The 23145-nt window shown below is 41.4% G+C and overlaps 1 protein-coding gene across 1 annotated transcript in view; it reads left to right on the top strand.

Annotated features, from left to right (window-relative positions):
* Nucleotides 1-23145, top strand: part of MAP3K20 (mitogen-activated protein kinase kinase kinase 20) — a 148339-nt gene that overhangs the window by 119609 nt on the left and 5585 nt on the right. The window contains exons 16-17 of the mRNA XM_084254934.1: nt 18351-18467; nt 22858-22932. Of these exons, the coding sequence (XP_084111060.1) occupies nt 18351-18467; nt 22858-22932 (192 nt within the window). The remainder of the gene's footprint in view (nt 1-18350; nt 18468-22857; nt 22933-23145) is intronic.

Here is a 23145-nt window from a genome sequence, read left to right on the forward strand (position 1 = left end):
CTTTTTCTCTCCTAGAAATTTGTGTTTTTATACACTCCCCCTGCTAATTGTTAACTTGATTCTGAGTAAATTTATAGACTTTATAAGACAGAATTTAGTTGAAAGACTGCCAGCTGCCTCTGTAATCCAATCTAGGATTCATTCAGCAGGAATCTTGTGTGAGGCCACCCAAGCCCTCAAGGAAACTCACGGCAAAGGATGCTGGGGCCAGGCAGGCAGGCACAGGGATTGTTTGTGCTGCTCTCTATCACAGCTTCCTGGCTCCTGTTTCTTAAGGGAATGTGTCTTGTGATGTCAAGAGTGAGACAACACTGAGAATGGAGCTGAAGGCAGCATGGCGGCTTGAGTTAATCTGCTCCGTGGAGGGCAGCAGGACATGTGACCAGCACACTTCCAGTCAGGCTTCCATTTTATGTTATTTTTAGAATCTGAAAAAATTGTTTGGCCTGGGTGGCATATGAACTGGAGTCATTATAGGTCTGTGTTACTTTGGATTATCATACATGATCACTTTTATTAACTGAGCACTTTTGTGTCCCAGCTGTACAGCACTGAGGTGAAGATGCTATTTTCCAAATGAGGGAACTGAGGCTCGGAAATTTTGAATAACCTGCCCAAGAGTTACTTGGCCATCAGGTAGCAGGATTAGGATTTAAGCACAGGCCTCTCTCACCCAGAACCACGCTCTTACATGCTACACTAGTTGCACCTTTCTTTCAAGGCAGCCCAGAGATCTTTAAATGCTACGCCCCACAATCTGTAGCCATCGGTTCTGTAAGATTGGGTGGCTCTTCTGGCCACTGGCCCAGGACTAATTAAACCACACTTACCCCAGACCTTTGCTGCAAGCAGTGCTTGGGAATGACTGGGAACTGTTGCGAGGGTGAGTTTCACATGGGGCTTCAAAGGATGCTCTTTCTAGACACCTGATGGAGAAGCACCCTGGCACTGCTGCAACTATATGGATGCATTTTTTGAGCGGAAATCTTCACCTCCCTTGTTTTGGCCACAGAACTCAGCTGAGCGGAAGTGGCCCTCACCAGGTTTCTTGTACGAGAATACTTCCTTCTCCCTCTGTGAATACGTCACTGTCTATTCATTCCTGTTAGAAGCAGCAACAGAAACGGGGGCAGAAGAGTATGTTCTTCTCTCTCCAACAACAACCAGGGCCTTTGCACCCTGAGAGTCTGTAACTGTGGCTTCCTCCCCCCCACCATCACCAAGTCCCCGTGAGGGTAAACAAAGTGCACATTTTAATTTGCTTTCTTCAGTACTCTTGACTCTGTGGCACTTAAATTATGAGAGTACTGTGTTTAAACCTTTTTATGGCTTGTAGGTGGTAAAAAAAGAAGGAAACAATTACCTTAGAAGAAACTTGTCAAGAGCAGTATCAGCTAAGAAAGTAATTTTCAATCAACAGAAAAATGACTTGTTAATGTGGAAAACTAAAAAAATACATTTTTTGGTAAAAATCAGAAGCTATAAATGATATTGGTGACCAAACACAATGGTCTGCTTTTGACCATAATTGTGTATGTTTCTTGAGTGATAGGTTATTCACCAGGCCCAAGATCGCCACAACTTTTTGATGGTTTGCCGCTCCTGGTCACCCTGCAGAATTAATTTCAGCCATGTACTAGCAGACTTACTGTTTCTGGCTCTGTGCTGGATACCCAGAATACAAATTTAGGAAGTACAGCTTCACCTTGCAAGGATCTTGTAGCTTATGGGAAGAAATAGATAAGGTCAATGAATGGTTGTGAAACAGACTGATGGATTTTGTTCTTTAGACATCATGTACATCAATGGAGCATACTGGATGGATGGTAAAAGCAGAAGCAGAAAGGGGGCAGAGGAGGATCTTGAAGTCTTGGTAGAAGCGATGCTTTCAATTTATTGGTATATCTTTTTCAAATATCTTGCAGACATTCTAAATGAAAACAGCATAATGTTTAAGATTTGTTGAAGCTGAGTGGTGAATATTCAGGTGTCAATATTATTATATATTCATTAATTCTTTTGGGTATCTTTAAAATATTTTCATATTAAAATTTTTTAAATAGCAATGTTTAGAAAAAGTGGTACCTAAACTAAAATTTGAAAACCATTAGAAATTATTAGGTAGGGAGAAGCCCTTGAAGGCAAAACAAATAGCATATGTAAAAGTTCAGAAGCAAGAAGCCAGGAAAAAGGGAGCTCTTGCTGAGGCTAATTTCTAGGGGACCTCACAACTCAACTGGAGCACCACAGGCTTGGGGCACCTTAGTGCAGAGGAGGAGTGGTGTAGTGGGAGTTAGGGCCAGAGGTGGCGGCAACCAGGAAAGGGGCTATTGTCTGTGCTAAGTGACAAGTTTAGAGTTTTAAGCAGGGAGTGAATAGGATCAGGTTTATGTTTGTAAAAGATATCTTGAAACACAGAGGAAGAATTGGAAAGGGGCCAGGCTAGCGTGGAAAGGACCTGTCAGTGAGCAGTGCAATCAGGGGAAGGGGACAAAGAGCGGAGGCCGCAGCAGTGACCTAGATGCATGCGAGTCCATGCACACTGAGGGAACTGAGCCCGCGGTGTCACTCACCCGGATGGAGTGAGACAGAGAAGGCTGGGTGGTGTGTGAGGTTCCTGGTGTGGGCAGCTTGGCCGATGATGGTCTAACGTAATAGATCAAAACGTGAAATATACACTGTGAATTTAAGAGAAAGGTGCCCAAAGTACAAGAAATGACTGGAAGGGGTGAAGTTAACCAGGAAAAGCTTTTTTAGAGGGATGAATTTTGAAATGGGGCTTGAAGAGGTTCATGGTCATTTGCAAATAGTTTCTGAATCTAGTGTTTAAAGCTTATACTTAGAGAGTACTTCTTTCTGAAGAGTCCCATTATTTCATAAATGTCATCTCATTTATCCCCTTGGCATTTCTGTGAGAAGCACAAGGCATAGTGTTGTCATCCCTGATTAGGAAACAGCACGAGAAAGTGTGTCACCAGCCTCGGGTAAGGCAAGGATGAGCTGAGACCAGAAATTGTGTCTTTGTTATTGCCATGTATTAAACATGTGCCAGCTCTCACACCTGAGCGGGATATTTGAGCCACGTGTAAACTTTCATAAAATAATCCTAGCATAAATTAGTGTCTCGTTCTAAACAGTCCTACCCAGACATGCCATTCTATTTCCAAGCATCTTGAAATATTTTTTCACAAATGTGCTTTAAATTGAAATTCCAATTCCCCACAAAGAAACCCTGTTACCTTGACCCTTAAAGGTAGAACCCTAGAAAAAAATGCATCCTTAACATCCCAATTAACTGAGTTCTCATAAACCCATCTTCATGAAAAAGGCAAAACCTATACCCCCGTCTGCATGATTAGAATACGTCTTTTGCAAGAGAACACTGAGCTTTGGAAGTTCTCATCAAATCTGACTTTGCATATGAAGGAGATTTGCTTGACCATTTCACCTTTTCTTTTACAAATAAAATGAAAGATGTGGTCTAATGGCAGCCACAGAAATAACGTGTGACAATGACTGGATCATGAATATAGTAGCTGTATTTTCCCACCGCCTCTGCAGAGGCCCCCAGGCCAACTACCACTTGGAATTGGCTTGTCACAGTCACTGGTCTACTAGGAGGAAACAATGAAAATATGACTTTATGTGATATATATATGTGTATATATATACGAATAAACAGAAAAAGAAAAAGCCTTTTATCAATAAACCTGTCAATCTTTCGTTCTAAGAATTCAGATTAAATTCCTTTTTTTTAAGTTTCATTTTATAACCAGATGGATTATTGGCACAGAAGTGAGGCTGACAGATCTAGCCGAGGGGTGACCTAGCCACTTACTTCTGTGTGCCTGCTGCAGTGGTCAGGAACCCCAGTGGTCAGGTCCCCTGACACAGCTACCCTGACCAGATGCCACCCCCTTATACACCTAAGGATTTGATGACAAATGAAGGTCAATGGCAGAAATTGGGTCTTTCTCAGAAAAATGTTTCCCATGACGGGGGCTTGAAGTACTTCTAGTAATGATTATTTCATTCCTCTGTCCAGCACTGTGATGAACACTTTACAAACATTTTTTTCGTGTAATTGTTGTTAGCACCCTCTATCACTGGGGTGTTGCCCTCCTCCAGAGGCGAGGTCAAGTTCCATACCCAAAGCCTCATAAGGGCAGATCCAGGGCAAGTGCTCAACTACCATGTTATTCCTTTCTGGGAAGCATCATCATCCCCAAAGTAGGTAGATTGGTAATGAGAAGACAGGGCTGTTTTTGATCAATTAATACTAAATGGCTGATGTTTTTATTTCATGTGAAAAGTGCCTTATATAATCTACAGCTTGTCATTTGGCACAAAGGGACTTCCCTTTATTATGAACATAGTAGCTGAAGAGAGCAGACACAGGCCCCTGGTAAAACCCACACAGCCAGGCACCAGGAAACCTGAGACAAGCAGAATCAGAGATAAAACTGACAATAGTAAACAACTTCAGCAGACCTGCCCCCAGCATAACAGTTCCAGCAAACCCCCTCCAGCAGAAGAGACCCCACACATACACCAAAAATTCCAACAGTAGCCTAACCCTATAAAGACTCTTGGCCTAAAGAGAGTCATCAGAGCCTCCCCAGTGGTGCAGCGGTTGAGCGCTGGGTTGCGAAGCTGCCCGCAGCCTCTGCAGCGCCAGTTTGATCCCCGGGCACCGGGCGAGGGTCCTGCATGGCGCGCAGACCTCTCCTGCTGCCCACTGCTCCCCTCAGCAGTGTACTTCGTCCCTCAGCCTGTTCTGCTCCCTGCTCTGGTTCTGGTGAATTCTCTCACCCTCCCGCACTTCTGACTGTACCCAGTGATTGTATAAATAAATAAATCTTAAAAAAAAAAAAAAAAAGAGAGAGAGTCATCACCTCACGGACTTTCAGTAAAGCTCACCTCAGTCTGATACTCTTGGGCTCCTCTCTTTTCTGGTGCCAAAACCTGCAAGTGACCTCCTCTCTTTTCTAACAGTGGCTATAGTCATGGAAAAGACAGCGCCTTCCAACATCTTCTGCAGCTTCATGCGTTCCCCAGGGTGACAACCACACTGAAATATTCAATGGCATATAGTCTATTATTATATCTCTTCTAAGCTCACCAGTCAGGAATATTGATGCTCAAATTGCCTAGGAATAAACTATCAATTCACCCAGCAGTTTTCGTGCTACGACCTTCTTGAGATTTTGTGTCATAAAAATTAGAAGCAGTCATGAAGGAACCATGGAGGAGGGGGGCATCCATTCTTTTTTTTTTTTTTTAATGCTTACAAGAGCTGGGGTGTAGGCCAGAGATGGGGGGGAGAGGATTTACCAGAGACAGAGTGCAGAGCAGAACAGGCAGATCTACTGAAATACACTGCTGAGGGGAGCAGCGGTTGAGACAGGAGCGGTCTGCTGTGCCATGTGATTAGCTCCCTGGCTGGGGATGGAACTGGTGCTGCAGATAGTTTCATAGTGCTGAGACTTAACCCCTCTGCCACCAGGGAGGCCCACGGGCCGTCCATTCTTGAGAGTGCTGGACAATCCTGGTGTGCTTCTTCCCTCCTCTTCCTGGTGAGGCAAAGGAAACCGATTGAAGCTGGCTCCTTCAGGTCTAATTTAATTCCCTGGGGAGAGAAAAGACTGGGTCTACGAGACAGGGCAGAGAAACCACATCCTGTCCTCCCAATAATCTGGCCCCAGTGAACCCTAAATAGAAATAGGCTCAGATTCCAGCTGCCTCCTTCCAGATGAACATCACTTCTGATTTTTTTTTTTTTGTTTGAGAGGTATGTTGAAGGGGCAAGCACGCCAGGAAGAGAAGAAAAGAACATTTTGAAGAGGTAGAAGTAGTACTGACCACCCGCACTGGAACTGAGGCTTTTCCCAGAGGCCGTTTCCTTCCTCCTTCACACTGGCATGGTTAGCACCTGGCCCCTTCTCCTGCTGCCACCCCAAGAAACTCAGTCAGTAGATCTGCTTGTCTGATGGTTTCATCTATAGGTTAAAAACACTTTTTTTTTTTTTTTTAAATTTTTTTTTAATAGAGGCATGTTTATTTATTTATTTATTTGTTTGTTTTGTTTATACAAGCACTGGGTACAGTCAGAAGCGCGGGAGGGTGAGAGAATTCACCAGAGCCAGAGCGGGGAGCAGAGCAGGCAGAAGGACCGAAGGACACTGCTGAGGGGAGCAGCGGGCGGCAGGAGAGGTCTGCGCGCCATGTGGGACCCTCCTCCGGTGGCCGGGGAGCAGCCGGGGATCGAACCGGCTGCAGAGGCTGCGGGCAGCTTCGCAACCCAGCGCTCAACCGCTGCGCCACCGGGGAGGCCCTAAAAACACTTTTTTACAAAGACTTCCCACTTGTACTGTGCTTTTAGGTCTTTATTAGATTGCTTATGAAATGTTGCATTTAATAAACTTAATTGAATCTCCAGGCTCTTTTTCAGAGCACTACCAATATCAAAAGCTGTCAAATAGGGCTTTTTCCCCTATTGTGTAATTTTTATAAGTGGATAGATAAACATGAATAAAATAACAGGGCACAAAGAAAGAGTTTTGTAAGGAAGTAAAATGCCAACACCTTTTGTAAATTTTACAACAGCTAAAAGCAGTCCTTTTCTTTGATATGTCTTGGGTTTGTTAAAAGTTCAGAGTTGGGAATTTCACTTCCCATAATCAGCTATTTGGCAGGGGGTAGGGTATATGTGACTAGACATACACACAATTGTGTTTGTGTACCTAAGCATACAGCTTGCAGTGATGGGTTTCTCTAAGAAATACCAGTTTTTAATTGACAGCAAAGATGCAGTTCTTCAGAACCGACTACATGAGCTGTGACTGATTTCTAATTAGAATGCGGTCATGTACTTTGTCAAACAGGTCAGACAACCATCTGCAGAACTAGATCAGAACTAGTGTGTACTTGCTGATAGATTGATAGCCCTGTGTAGAAATGGTACCAGAAAATGTCTAATAGACCTGACTTATGGTGATAGAAGATTTCCATGGTGTAAATATTCCCACCATGGCCAATTTCAAGTTACAAATCTGACATCACTGATCTTGAAGTTGGGAAGAGATATGATTAATAGCTCGTGAAAACTGGCTCCAGCAAACTATTGGATCACTCTTAGTCTTCTGAACCAAGATCATGAATTCCCTTTAAATTAGTGAATAGCAAGGAAATGTACATGATAAAACATTGATTTGAATCAATTATTTTTTAAAGATTTATTTATTTATACATACAAGATCTGGGGTACAGACCAGAGGTACAGGGGGGGTGGGTAGGGGAGGGGGACCGGGATGAGAGGATTCACCAGAGACAGAGTGGGGAACAGAACAGGCAGACTGACTGAAATACACTGCTGAAGCAGCGGGCAAGTCAGAAGAGGTCTGCTGTGCCATGTGGCACAACCCCTTGCACCACACCAGGGAGGCCCTTTAATCAATTATGAATACCTCTATTTTTGGTTTCCTTTGTTATATCTAAAAGTGTAAAACCAAAACTGAAAAAATCACATTATTCCTCATCTCAAAGGGCGCTGTAGCCTCCCAGTAAACCCCTTGTTGGCTTGGAGTAACTTCACCATTGACTCATAGATACAATGACAATATTTTAAGAGTCAAAAATTGCAAAAAAGTAAGAATAAACTTATAGGAACAGGAAACAATTTAAATTTGTGACTGTCTTTTAAAAATGTTAGAACAGTCATTGTTAGTGACTCCATGATAACAGGCACAATTGTTGATAATAATAGAGGAGATCTTTGCTTTTAAGAGCAGGTTCTCCAAAGACTGTGGGGATCACTGTGAGTTCTGCAGACAGAAGACCACCATAACTCACAGTGATTTGTGTTTTTTGAACAAAAATTAGGTCTGAGAATAATCAAGTGTAAAAAAGGCAGATTAGTTGAAAAGAAATTGAAAGTATCATGTTGGAAATGCAAAGCTGTATAGCAACCATATTAATCCTGTACGTCAGGGACTGAAGTGAGAATGCTCAACTATAAACACTGCTAACTAGGCCAGTATTTTATGAAAAGTTGTATTTTTTGGTGTTACCTCTAGTGTCCTAGGATGTAGAAGGGGAATTCAGTAGGCAGAAGAACTGTTTTTGTATTTTGAGGGTTCTGGGTGAAAGTTTATTTATGTCTTATTTCCAAGTATTAGAAAAAAAATTGTAAGCAGCAATTAGATAAGCCAGACCACCTTCTGTAAATGGTAACAAAACCTAGCCTGAGATAGATTAGGTTCTTAATTATTCAAAAATCTGTAGCAGGAGAGATTCTTCTGTCCAAAGAATTCATTTCCAAAATGAATACCTAGTACCTTCCAATTTCAAATACAGTGTTAAGAAAAGCTTTTAAGCATGTCAGCTGACATCTGAACCATTTCAGGTAGTCAAGTGTGTAATGCATCATATGAAAGTATGTCTCACTTGATTTGTTTCTCTTTATTTTAACATCATCCTGAAGTCCCCTTTTCATACATAACTCAAATAACAGCCCTCCCCCCAAAAAGGCAATATAACAACCTTATCTCCACTGGTGTCTAGTTGGCACCAATCTGCCCTGACCTTAGACACAAGCCATTGTTAAGGGTATAACGCATTTACATATTTTGCAATAAAACATCAGTTATTTGCATTACTGTGTCAAGTTTTATTTGATTCTTTCACCTAAAAATGACTCATTTTCCTTTCTTGTATTTTAAAAACCAACTACTCTAAGCTTGTTTGAGAATAATCAAAAATTGCCCATTTAGCTAGAAGTCATTTTCTTTTCAAAAGGCAAATGTTATTTAATCTTTCAGCTGTTCATTGTGCCATCATAAATACTTTCTTTTCAGCACAGTTGTGGGGACTGAAATGAGCCCACTAATTGCCTCCCATTTCGACTGACATGTGGTGGTTTAGTGGAAAGAGAACACAGCAGGGAGAAGGAAATAGGAGGCTGAGAAAATGAGAGCTAATTATTTTCCCTGCCTCATGTCAGGCTCTGTGTCAGCCTTGTTTTTACAAACTGGAAGGTTTAGCACTAAATAAAACAAACTGGCGTCATGTTTTTATATACTGGCAGTGTCATGGAAGCAGCTGCACATCTCAAAGACAATATAATGCCTGCGTTCGCATGGACACCATCTGACAGACACTGTGAGCCACGGCTAATGAGGACATCACAGTGGTGCCAAGTGAAAGGTGCTGAATTATGTATGATTCTTCATCAGTACAGCAATAGTCCTGTACATCATTATGAGACATTGTTTTGCTGAAGAGATTAAAACATTCTTAGTTCCAGACCCTGCAACCTATACATGCTGAAAGAGGTTATTAATGGAATTTTTAGGGACAGTTTCTTGTGGATTTCTTTTTGGTTGAAAAACAAATCTCGTGGGACAAAGCCGTGATGGGTCACGACACTGTATAGATAAAGAAGAGAAGCAAATTAACCATACTTGCATTATCTTCCTTTAAAAAGCAGCATAATAAAATAGAGTGGAGCGGGGTTATACATAATGATAAATAACCCAGGTGCTATCATGGGATGTTCCACTCTCCTGCCTTTAAAACAGCGGGTTTCAGCAGCTGAGCTAGATAATAGTGATGCGTGGAAAGGAGCCTTCGGAGGCCTAAATCATCAACATCTTACTACTTTTAATACCAGCATGACCAACATTTCTATCATATTTTTATTTCATCTTGAGTTACTTCTTACTCTTCACAACAGTCAATCGCCTGCCAGGAGACTGTTTCTCTTTCTTCCCCCCGTCTTGAATCTAGAAAGTTCATCCCGACCTCTATATTTTATATATTAAAATGTTTCCTCAATACAGGTCTAGTCAAGGTGGAGGGACCTCTGCTGGACTCCTGAACAGTGCTTTCATTCTTTGTTCCTGAAGCAGGGGTAGAATAGTGGCATTGGGAATTTAAACAATCAACTTCCCTACTTTTAGACTGGGCGTGCCCGGGACTTTAATTCCAATCCAAGCACAGCTAAGCGAATTTACTGAAATTCTACATTTTTAAGACTCAATCTGCTCATCTGCAAAATGGGGGCAGCGCCATAACAAGGTCAGGCTGTGAGAATGAGTAATGTGGATACAGTCTCAAGACAAAATGCCCAGTGAAAAAAGACATATACAAAGCACACTATAAAATTCTGACTTTGTGAGATCCTAGAGAAGGAAAAAAATGATCAATTGGTGATAGAAATTGGAGAAATTGGTATCTCCCATTGTGGTGGAGGGAATCAGTGGGGAAAGGACACAAGGGAACTTTTTTTTTGGGGGGGGTGCAAATGCCTTGTTTGTTTGACTGGTTATGTTGGTATATACATTTTTCAAAATTCATTGAACTGGGCCTCCAGTTAAGTTTCAGCAGTATGAAGCTATTGGCAGCCACTGCCACATGAGTTTGATCCCCAGCCAGGGATCTAACCCACATGGAGTAGCAGACCTCTCCCATCTTGCCCGCTGCTCCCCACAGCAGTGTATTTTGGTCAGTCCACCTGTTCTGTTCCCCACTTAGTCTCTGGTGAATCCTCTCACTCCCCCACACCTCTGGCCTATACCCCAGTTCTTGATGCATAAATAAATCTTTTAAAAAACAAACAACAACAACAAAAAAAAAAAAAACAGAATTCATTGAACTGTGCACTTTAAAAATCTACGCATTATATTGTATGCCTGAATAAAAAATACATGTTAAAAATATTAATGACACTATGCTTCAGATAAAGGTGATCTGTAAGAGTCTGAAACCTTGAGTTTGGTATCTGTTTCCTGATGAAATGTCTCAATTGGCCCTAGATTTTAATAATTTATTGTGTTCAAATTTTGCAATAAAAATTTGTAGGAAAAAAATGGAGAGGGATTTTTGTCTCTGCAGTGCTCAAAACTTTAAATAATATTTAAATTTTGATTTTTGGGCTATCTTCAATCTCTTTTTCTATTTAGAAATTTTACCTCTTTTATTTCTATTTTCTTCCCCTTTTTTGTGGGAGGGAGAAGGGATATCTATGTTTGGCGTCACTTGTTCTAACTTGGAACTCCAAAGAATTTTAAACAGCTTGCAAAGAATGTAATAGTGATTTCTCACAAAGAGATACTTAATTTAGCATTAACTGAGTGTTGTTTAGGATTTTTGTCTTCCCAGTGTAAGAGTTGCTGTTTTGTTTGGCCGGTAGTCTTAATTCAGAAAATTTTTTCACATAATTGGCAATGCAAAGCAGTTCAAATGAAATACTTTCTCATTTCCCATTAGCCACACACTTGCTCCTAAATTTAAAAGGTACATTTCTTGGGTACCCAATAGAATTGCCATTTTTTTCATCAGTTTCAAATGCAAAAATTACCCTCTCCCCATCAAAATTCCCTAAATTTTTTGTAGTTTTGCTTTGCAGATTAGTAAAAAGGTTTCAATGACTATCTTTTCTACTCACAGCCCTAACAAAGAAATTCCTGGTACCCAATTCTGCTCCTATGCCAGTTTTTCTTTCCTATTAATAAGTAGTTAGCACTCCATAGAATTGTGCGTCCAGATACAAATGTGAACAGTGGGAATGCCTTCATGAGTGAGAATCTAGTTATAAAGTGAAAAGTCATGGTAGTCAGGACCTGTCCCCCTGATTTTTCAACTAGACAGGAACTGGTTGTTTCTGATGTGGACCGTGGAAATCATGCCTAGCTTAAGCCAGGGCTGGAGGAAAGTGTTTGTGATTCAAATTCTAGCCAAATCAATCAAGAATAGGAATGTACAGAGAGTGGACTGGTGCCCTATGCACTTCTAACAATGATCCTTTTCAGAAATGGAGCAAAAGTTAGTTATGTTGGAGTTATTAGAAACTTAGTATTTAATCTTCTCCATGGATCCCTATGAAGGAATTCATCAAGATAACAATTTGTTGACTTTCGAAGATGGTACTCTTTTTGATTGTATTTTTTTAAAGATTATTTATGCATATAAGAACTGGGGTATAAATAAGCCAGAGGTATGGGGCAGTGGTGGGGGAGAGGGGTGAGAGGATTCACCAGAGACAGTGAGGAGCAGAACAGGTGGATTGACTGAAATTCTCTGCTGAGGGGAGCAGTGGGTGAAACAGGAGAGATCTGCCTCGCCATGTGGGTTGGCTCCCTGACCAGGGATTGAACTAGTGCTGCAGTGACTGCCAATAGCTTCATAGTGCTGAGACTTAACCACTTGGGCCGCAGGGGAGGCCCTTTTTGACTGTATTTCTGATCTTTGTTTGGTAAGATCTTTTTTTGGTAATCACAACAAGGAAATGATTAGGATCCAGGAAAGACTGAGAGGCTTAAACCATCATGGTTTATTTCTGAACTCCACCACTTGCTGTTGGTGTGATCTTGATCAAACGGCCTTATCTTGCTACCCTTCATCCAGTATAAGGCTCTCTGGTTGTCAATCACGTTTCACAGCCATTGTTCCTCCAGACATCTATGACACATGGCACCTTACCCCTATTAGTAGGGCTGTGTCAGGACCTGTTGAAGCCGGAAAGGGCAGAATTGATATTCTATCACCCATCTATTTAAGAAGATACAAGTTTACGGATGATCTCACTCATAGCAGAAATCCAGAAAACTTAAATAAGGGGCCAGTAAAAAGAATAACTATAACTATAAGAAAGAAAATATCAAAATCAACAAACAACTATGAACCAGAGACACTCTACGGGGGGTGGGGGGCGGGGGAAAGAGGGATTGGGGTCAAAATAAGGGGGTTGCAATTGTATGGGGAATATAAAAATTAAAATTTAAATTATAAAAATAAGATACAAGTTTATTCCTTCTATTTATTTCATAAAACCAACTGTTACGTTAACAATTGACTGCACCTTCTTTTTCCCAACATTAATCATTTCCTGGTACCAGAGTTGGTGACCTCTGGATCCCCAAACTGCTGCTAAGTAAGAAACTCTGACCCAACCTGATTGCTCTGGCCAGATCCCCATTTCCTTAGGTCGCTGCTGGCTGACTGGCTGACTAGTCTAGTAGGCTAATTGGAGCTGTGTTGGTGACCAATATTGGTAAAAATAATTACTCTTTTTTGAGCTCTTAATCTGGGTCTGGCAATGTGCTGGCTACTTTATTTACATCTCATTTAACCCTCACACAATACAGTAATCTACTTGTGAATAAAGAACACTGATATTCAGAAAGGTTACATAATTTGGCTCAGGTTGTGGAGGGAGTGGCAACATGGGATTGAAACTCAGGTAGCTGGACTTGAAATTGACTATCGTTCCCCTCGCCCCTGCTGCTCCCCAGTAATGGCTTCATGTATAATCCTTTTCTATATTGTTTCCATTTTAATAAGGAATCTTCAAAGCTTTAAGCCAAACAGGGCCATTTCAGACCACCAGGGGTGACTTGGTTTTGGAAAAAGGATCCTTTGAGGCCCCCATGGGATCCCTCTGAATACAGTGTTGTCTGCTTTTGAATTATGCCTGTCAGGACTGAGAGTTATTTGCAGGCGTCCAACATGACCCTTAAATGTTTCCGATTCAAAAATCAATATCCACATTTCTGTCATGAACATCAAACTAAAATCAATAATTCACCCTGGAAAAAGTTAATGGTTTTTAAATCAGAGCCCACATTCCTGCTATCTGATCCCATCACTAACAGGAGACTTAAATGTGTCAATAGCACGTGTAAATTTTTATATTAAGGTTCATAAATATGTAGACTTGTTTCTTGTAGTGATATTGATGATTTCATTCATCTTATTTGTTATGAAAATCTTTTCAATGACTGATTATCACAAGCCATGTCAACATCTATAGTTGAGTTCTAGGGAATTAAAAAACTCACAAAAGTCCTTTTCTGTGGAGAATGCTCGTTGACTGCTTAGGATATGCTAGGTATAGTATGCCTTCCCTAGGGAATACCTCAGGTCATTTGAAATGGAGCAAAATTTAAAGCATTCCATTACTTTATTTGCGGATTACTTTTCTTAACCAGGCAACAACGACATCACAGAATCTTTAAAACACCTAGGAGTTACCTCAGTCGACTGACAGATTGAATAAGATGAATGTTGTGTGTTCTTTCTCACCTGGTTTTCTAACAAGCAGACCTACTTTTTAGTGAGATGGATAATACACCCCTTGTCTTATAATTTCTTTGATTCTAGTTTTAGTGCTTCTGTAGCTATCTCCTTTTATGGCTCAGATATAAACCTTTCTTTCAGATAAGAGAATGAGATAATTTAAAAAGTAAAAGGTCCACAACCCTATTACGTGGGTCCTTCTTACTTTGGTGAACAAAGAAACAGTTGCTGAGGTGGATCTATGGGCCCCTTGCTTTTTTGATTCTATCAACAAAATCTTCTCTGGTCCTTCCCCCCTCCTGCCTGTTGTCAATATCTGGTTGTATCATAGAGCCCTGAACCCCACCATGAGTCCATCCTGCCACCCCATCCAATTGCCCTTCCCTGCTGGCATCTCCTACTCTGTGGTATTAAAATCCCACTTTCACCACTTATCGGCCAGGATACTCTAGGAAAATTCCTTAATCTATCTGAGCCTCATTTTTCTCACTCACCTAAAGGAAAAAATAAACCTTTCTTGCAGGACTGTGATGAATTCAAGGAAACTAACACAGTGTAAGTTACCCAGCCACCTGCCTAGAGCAGAGTACTTTCACGAATGTGAGTTCCCTCCTGCCACCCCTTCTCAACTCAGCGCTTCCCTGAGACCTGTGCCGCAGGGTCTGACTTGGGGAGGGACTGGCTTCAAGGAGGAGTACTCAAGTTGTGAGACAGAAGGGCGAAGCAAAGGGAATTGAGCAGTCATGCAGTTTGAGGTCTTTCAGCTGTGCTTCTGACTAGCTGAATTCCAAAATTTGACAGCAAAAAAACTAAGTAAACTCGTCTTCTCTAAGAGTTTTCTTTCCAGCCACTGACTTGAGAAGGCCCTTGCAATTTCAGCAAAGAGCAATCGGGACTCCAGACAGCCATTATGCTGCCCAGTTATCTCAGGGCCCATGTTGCTGGGAGAACAGTGGCTCCAAACAAAAAATACTGAGAGATTTGTCAATTCTGAGTGACTAATTTGACCTGTGTTAGCCAAGAAGTAGGCTTTTACGTTATTGAATAGAACTTTTCTTCACTAATTGGCTCTCCATCTTGTGAATGTGACTGGCTCAGAGGGTCGCCCCCCTCAGGCCTGGGCTCTGTGTGGTTCTGCAATTCATGTGGAAGCGTTCCTAAAACATTAGGCTCCCCCACCTTGCTGTTGAAGCCAACAGGTTTTCAACAGCCTCTTTGTTAGTGCTCTTTCATAATAATTTTGTCTGAGCTTGCTCAGGAAACATTCCAGGTCTACTCATAGGAGAGAATTTTCTAGTTTCAGTGCCTGAGGAGCTCAGTACATTATCCTTAATCTCTAAGACTCCTTCTTTCTTCAAATAATATAAGCAAGAATGTGAATGTATGGTCCAGGGTCAAATTTGGTGCAGGCATAGGTTTATTTATTCTTTTAATTGGATGCACAGTGTTTATCCTCCAACATTTTTTCTATTAAATTTTTTACTATTTATACAACTGTGAACCTCATAGACCCACCTTCTAGAGTCAACCATTAACATTTTACTCTACTTGCCCTATCACTTACCTGTCCATCTATTCCTTTAGCCACCTATCAATCCTTATATTTTTATGCATTTCAAAGCAATTTTCAGACATTAGTATGCTGCATCCCAAATACATCAGTATATTAGAGTTTAATATGAAATGTACACATCTCAGGTATATATTTGCTTATTTTGACAAATGCATACATCTGTGTAACACAAACACTATCGATAGAGCATTAACACCTGTAGGAAGTCCTCTCATGTACCCTCCCAGGCAATTTCCATCTGCAGAAACTACTATCTTCTGAATTTTTCCTGCCATAGATTAGTTGTGTCTATTCTAGAATGTCATATAAATGGTAAGTTCTTTTTGTGTAAGGCTTCTTCCAATCACTGTAATGTTTGTGAAATATATCCGTGTTATTACATGCTGAGTGCTACTCCATTCTATGATATACCACAGTTCATCCATTCTCCTGTTGATGAACACTAGGCCTGTTTCTGAGTTTTGTTTGTTTATTTATTTACTTATTTTTAAAGATTTATTTATTTATGCATACAAGAATTGGGGTACAGGCCAGAAGCGTCGGGGGGGGGGGGGGTGAGAGAATTCACCAGAGACAGAGTGGGGAACAGAACAGGCAGATCTACTGAAATACACTGCTGAGGGGAGCAGTGGGCAATCAGGAGAGGTCTGCTGCACCATGTGGTTGCTCCCTGGCCGGGGATTGAACTCATGCTGCAGTGGCTGTGGATAACTTCATAGTGTAACAGGGTGGTCCCCAGGAAAGGGGGAGGTTCCCTGCCCCACCCAAGGGAGGGTGGAGCTGAGCAGGAAGAGGAGAAGCTGCAGAAGAGACTGAGGAAGGAAGCAGGATGGAGCTAGGAGACCTGGAAGAGGCGCATGGAGCCTAGAGACACGTGAAAAAACTGTGCTTGTCTTTTGGTCGTGGACTGGGTGACACAGATGTGGGTGAGACCCGTGGGGAGGTGACCATGGCAGCTTTTATCTTGATGTTGATTTTGCTCTTTTCCTTCTGGGCTTGTCCGGTTGTTTGTGACCCTTTTCTGTGGGTCCCCACTGGAAGATGTTTTAGACTTGTAGCAGGCTTTGGGGCCTTGTTCTGGGCCGATCCCATTTGGATGGAGTTTTACCCACGAGGGGATGGGTAAATTTGGGTGCTTCATTTAGAAACTAGACTCTTTGCCTTACCTGTATTGTTTCCTAGTTTTATTAAAGTTCCTTCCCATTAAAGTCTCATGTGTTTTGTGTTAATACGGCGGATGGCAGAACCCATTTAGAATAGGCAGGTTTGCGGGGCTTGGGCTACCCCTCTTCCTGTCCTATAACAATAGGTTGCATCTTAACCCCTTCCGCCACCAGGGAGGCCCCATTTTGTTTATTTATTTTTAAGATTATGCCAAACTGCTAAGAGCATCCCTGTGTAAGTGTTTCTTAATTTTTTTTTATTAAGATTTATTTATTTACGAATGCAAGAACTGGGGTATAGGCCAGAGGTGTGGGGGGTGAGAGGATTCACTAGAGACAGAGTGGGGAACAGAACAGTGGGATCCACTGAAATACACTGCTGAGGGGAGCAGCGGGCGAGAAACAGGAGAGGTCTGCTGCACCATATAGGTTGTTCCCTAGCCGGCAGGGGATTAAACTCGTACTGTAGTGGCTGTGGACTGCTCCATAGTGCTGTGCTTAACCCCTTGTACCACCAGGGGAAGCCCTCTTTCTTAATTTCTTTAGGGTAAATACCTAGGAGTAGAATTTCTGGATCATAGTTTATAATAAAGTTTTACAAGAAACCACCAAAACTTTTTTCAAAGTGTTTGTTTCCTTAACATTCCCACCATAACCCAGGAGCTCCAAACCCTAGCCGACATTTGATGTTATCAATCTTAACCATCTGGTGGGGTGGAGTCTCATTGTGGTTTTAATTTACATTCCCTTGGTGATTAATACATAGAGCACTTTTTTATATTATTAAACTTGTGATTTTACTGCAAATTTAATTAACATACCATCATTTCAAAATTGAGAGGTTTTACATAGGTGATTCCCAGTCATAAAACATTAAAGAACCCAGCAAATATGAGCTCTTGTTTCTTTCCACATGGGAGCAATCACCAGAAGCTGAATGGTAGCTGGCTTTCCAAGGAGGTTTCTCTTTAGTTGCCCAGTATCCCTACCCTCTTCTTACCTCGCCAACACCTGAACTAATTATCAATTGCCATACATCATCACATTTGCAGTATTTCCTGCCCATTAAGAGGTAAATGAGCTATTTCTCAAGATGTGTCATTATCAATATTGGAAAAATGAAAGATCAAGTGGACCTTATATTTTAAAAGAGTTCTCTGTGTCAATGAAAAAAAAAATAGTCCTACAATGTTTAATATGTAAATTAAATGGGTCTATTTGAAAGATTACAATTTTAGACTCTAAAATCAAACTGCCTGATTTAGTTCATTTTAATTATCTGCCTGGTCCCTGTAGGATTTTGAGTTTGCAACTCCAATAATGGAACACATAAACTGATAAATTATGTCTCAAGACTGCACTAACTGGGAGCTGTTTAGATATATAAAGAGATCTAATTTCACGTCCTTTACTGAAAAGGAGGGAGGTGAATCATTCCACTAATACTTCATTGAGAATACTTCAAGTGTTATAAAATATTGCAACTAAAGAAAATTGTTTCATTTTCTTAAATTCTATCATTTTTCTTTTAATTCCAGGATTGTAAGTGGAAAATGTATATGGAGATGGATGGGGATGAAATTGCAATAACCTACATCAAAGATGTGACATTCAACACTAACCTACCTGATGCAGAGATTTTAAAGATGACAAAGGTAGGGTTCTATTTACGGCTTAAAAGCTTTTTTGAATTCACAAATATCAAACAAAGACATTAAAATACCCCAGCAGTGTACTTTTGTGCTTGTCGATGCTCACATCAGCTCAGCCTCAAGCTGGCTGTTGAAAGGCACATTTTATTTAGCAGACTGAGATCATAATAGTTTTTTGTTAAAATTCCACTTATTCTGTGAGAACTAAAAAGTATTGCAATAAAGTATCCTTCACTTTTTGTTATTTTCTTCTACATTTCTTTATGCTTATTCTGTCATTTATTAAAAGAAAGAAAATGCTATGAGGAAAATATTTACCTTGGATTTGGGGTCATTTTAAACTTATGAAATGTATGAAAAACTAGTAAGGGAGAAGGTTTTCTTGGTTGTGTTCAGTGTCTTGAAGGACTGACATGAGGTTACTCATGAGGCACAAGTTGAAGTCTTAATGGCTTCCTTGCACCCATTCCTATGAAAACGTGGAATGGCCAGGGAGTATGTTGATGCCTTAGGGTCCATACAGAAGTGTGCCCATTAGAACACTGAGGAAAGACTTAAAGAAATGCTTAGCTTTTCCTCAAAAAAAAAAATTCTGTCCCCATTCTACTGAAAGTATACATGTGAGACTTCTGCTGTAGAAGGTCAATGGCTTTGGGTGAATAACCTTGATGTCAATAGCACCTTTGCCCTGAACTTCACATAAACCATCGAGCCTCTCCAAGATGTCCATAACAGACCTTGTCAAAATGTTTTATTTGACATGAGGATTATTTTGAACTGAAGTTAATCAAGGCCCTGCAGGATCCCTAGAAATATCTCCTATTCCCTTAATTACCTAGATGGATGAAAATTAGGGATATTACCCAGAATTAGGATTTTTACCAGAACTAAGCTGTCAGAAAAACCTACCTATACGATAGGGCAAGCATTTAATTACAGAGCATCTGAAAAGGAATTGCTAAACAAATAAATCTTTCCTGCTAAAGGGTCTTAGGCCTGGTGCAGTAAATAATCCAATGCAATTGTAAATAACAAGTGTGCTTACTTAGTAAACCTTTCCTTAGAGAGCTTTCCATCTAAGTTTTAACTTATCTAAACGAGGTTACATTTTAACAAGGTTGGACAGCCAGCCAAGCTGATTTATCTCTCAAAGGACATCCCCAGATGTCCATCTTTCCCCCTTTGTCTAGGAGTTTTACATCAAATATTTGTGCTTGCTAACCAATGTTATCAATGTAAGGTGGTTGTGTATAAAAGAAACCCTTTGTCTCTACACTGGTGCTCAGACCTTATGGGACTGCCCAGGTCTGAGACCTCATGCATAAGTAATAAAGCTTCTCCTACCCATGGGCCTCCCCGGTGGTGCAGAGGATTGAATGCCTCACTGTGAAGCTGTCCGCAGCCTCTGCAGCATGGGTTAGATTCCCGGCTAGCCAGGGAGATTTCCACATGGCACAGCAGCCCTCTGCAGTGTCTTTGTTACAGGGCAGCCCCGATATAAAATGGTCCTGCAGACCTAGTGCGCATATGGTGACCAATGCAAGGTAAGTTACTTTGGGCTGGTCAACCACGGGTGTAGCTTGGAAACCACGTTGGGTGCCAAACTCTTACAGGGCAGCCCCAATATAAAACGGGTAGCCTGGCTGTGGGTCCTCACCCATGCGCTTAAAAGGGACTTAATAATACTCCACTGCAGGCACACATAAAAGGTTAATAAAAGGTTTATTTACAAGGGAAGGGGAAATGAGGAAATGTACAACTCAGGGAGAAATAGGGAAATAAAGTCTTAAATGCGTCCTACCTGTTCCGCCCACCTGGAAACCCAATGGCACTCTGAGAGCTGGCCACGAGCCAAGAGCCATGAATCCAAAAAGCCCCCCCAAGACCCACATGTTTGGTTTTATACCAAACCTGGCTGCTTAACTCCACCTTCAGGTTCCAGCAACCTTCCCTTTGGTGGTGATGGGATTTGTCTTTCCCAATGTCCTGATGGCTTTGGTCTGGATTGGGGGGTGGAGTCCACAAAGCCTGTATGGAATTAGCTTAGGACATCCTTTTCCCCCTAACATCTTCAGTCCTTCTGCCTGTTCTGTTCCCCACTCTGTCTCTGGTGAATCCTCTTATCCTCCCGTGCCTCTGGCCTGTACCCCAGCTCTTGTCCAAAAATAAATAAATCTTTAAAAAAAAAAAAAAAAAGTTTCTCCTAATCTCACCATTCCTGATGTGCTGCTTATTCTTCCCTTGCCTGGGTAAAAGGCTAGAATTTATTTCTGCAACACATCTGGTCTTCGTCATATAAGACATCTTCTCTTTGTCCTGTGATTTCCCCTCCTCTCTCCTTGAAGTCCCAGGCCTCTACCCCATTCCTGAGCCTAGGATATATACTCTCATTTGCCTCACTTGAAATAGAATTCACAGCCATGTAGATTCTCCATAGGTATGTAATTAAAGTTGTTCTTTTCTTAATCTCTCTACTGTTAATGTTATTGCTGGACCAGTCTGAGAAGAACCCTAATGGCTGGGGGAAATTTTGCCCCTTCCCGACACCATTATCTAGTCTGGTACACTATTAACCATGTATTTGGTTTCAGTGAAGAAAATGGGGTTGGTAGCAAAGACCCAGGCTTCAAACACAAATGGGGAAGTGAAAAGAGACTTCCAAGCCCAAAGCATTAGACTTGCAAATGTGTTCCCTTCACTGGCTTAAGATTGCTACACCCAAGTCCTTTTCATTTACAAATATATTCATCAAGTAGATCGATTTGATTCTCATTGTTGTATTCCCCAGAGTACCTGGGAGTTAATCCATGGTGTTACTTATCTGGGAAGGTTATGATTTGGTTGTAGTTTTCCCTTATTTTGTTGTGACATATTGTGTTTTGGTGTCTTGAAGAAAGGACAGATAACTTTCTCTTTCCTCCCCACCTGTATGGTCTCCGGTTGCAACAGTTGTTCATTGCTTCAGTGTCATTTAGAAGCAAGATTTAAGTCATTGTTGCTAACAGAAGGAAGTTGCTCAGAGCAGAAATAACAGAACTTGTTATAAAACCACATGCAGGTGTTTCTGCTATAATGTGGTATATGCATTTCTTCAGAACCATGTCCTAACACAAGATCACATGCCAATATTAACAGGGCTTGTAGGAGAAATAGGATTGGAGCTAACTGTTCAAAATCTATGGAACTTTTTTACCAGCAGAAACAACAACAATTCTAATTTAAAAAGCAAACAAACAAAACCCAGCCCAGTCAAATTTCTACCATATTTGTTTTGTATCCAGCTCACCACCAGCCAGTCAAATTTCAGCCTTAAACCTGGAATGAAAGGGGGAGTGGGGCCTCCCTGGTGGCACAGGGATTAAAGTCTCAGTGCTACTGCCAGCCACTGCGGCATGAGCCACTGTGATATGAGTTTGATCCCCAGCCAGGGAGAATAACCCATATGTGCAGACAGATCTCTCCTGTCTCACCCGCTGCTCTGCCTGTTCTGCTCCCCACTCTGTCTCTGTGAACCCTCTCTCTTCCCCACACCTCTGGCCTTCACCCCGGTTCTTATATGCATAAATAAGTAAAAAATAAATCTGGGCCTCCCCTGGTGGCACAGCGGTTGAGCGCTGGGTTGCGAGGCTGCCCGCAGCCTCTGCAGCTCCAGTTCAATCCCTAGCCACTGGCAAGGGTCCCACTAAATAAATAAATAAATAAATAATTTTTTTTTTTTTTTTTTTTTTTAAGAAAGGGGGAGTGGAGAAGGGTGGAATGTCACTTCTAATAAAGACTATTTTCATCAAAATTTAAATAGGGTGGAAAATAGTTTTCTCAGGAGCACTTTGATTTAATATACTGAAGAAATGTGGCCACAATTTCACCTACACACACAGTTTTGCCGAATAGACTGAGAGAGTAAAAGGAGAGTGGTGGTTGTGTTGGGGGTGGAGTCCACAAAGCCTGTATGAAATTAGCGCAGGACATCCTTTCCCCCTAACGATTGGAGCCACAGAAGCAGCCACAGCTCCCACTCCATGCCTGGACCTTCTCATATTGTTGAAGGCTTCTCTTCATTGTGGGGAAGCTTTCCACAGATGTTTCAAAACATTAGCATGAATGATGACCTAATGATAGGTTTGAGTGATATTGAATGCTCTGTCAGTAAAGAAAAGATTGTGGGAGACCAAGACTAGCTGTTTGCAAATATATGAAAGGCTGTCTCATAAAAACCACAACCCCAAACTCATGTGGTGAGCAGTACATGCGAGCCAACATAGCTTCCGTGGTAATTGGACATTATGCCCATTTGTCAGCTCCATGTGCACAACTGACCTCAAAGAAACCTATGCTGTAGGAGAGTGGGCTGTATGTACTATGGCAAGAACCCATCCTGACTTCTGTTTTTCAGCCCCCATTTGTAATGGAGAAGTGGATTGTAGGAATAGCGGAAAATCAGACCGTAGAATGCACTGTCACATATGAGGTAAGCTCGGTGTGGGTGGGGGTTGGCGGGGAATGGTGGCTTTACCTTTCATCTCTTTTATTTATTTATTTGTTTGTTTGTTTGTTTATTTATTTATTTTTAATAGAGGCATGTTTTATTTATTTGTTTGTTTGTTTGTTTATACATGCACTGGGTACAGTCAGAAGTGCGGGAGGGTGAGAGAATTCACCAGAGCCAGAGCAGGGAGCAGAG

The sequence above is a fragment of the Talpa europaea genome (assembly GCF_964194135.1).
Source record: "Talpa europaea genome assembly, chromosome: 1".
Lineage (NCBI taxonomy): Eukaryota > Metazoa > Chordata > Mammalia > Eulipotyphla > Talpidae > Talpa > Talpa europaea.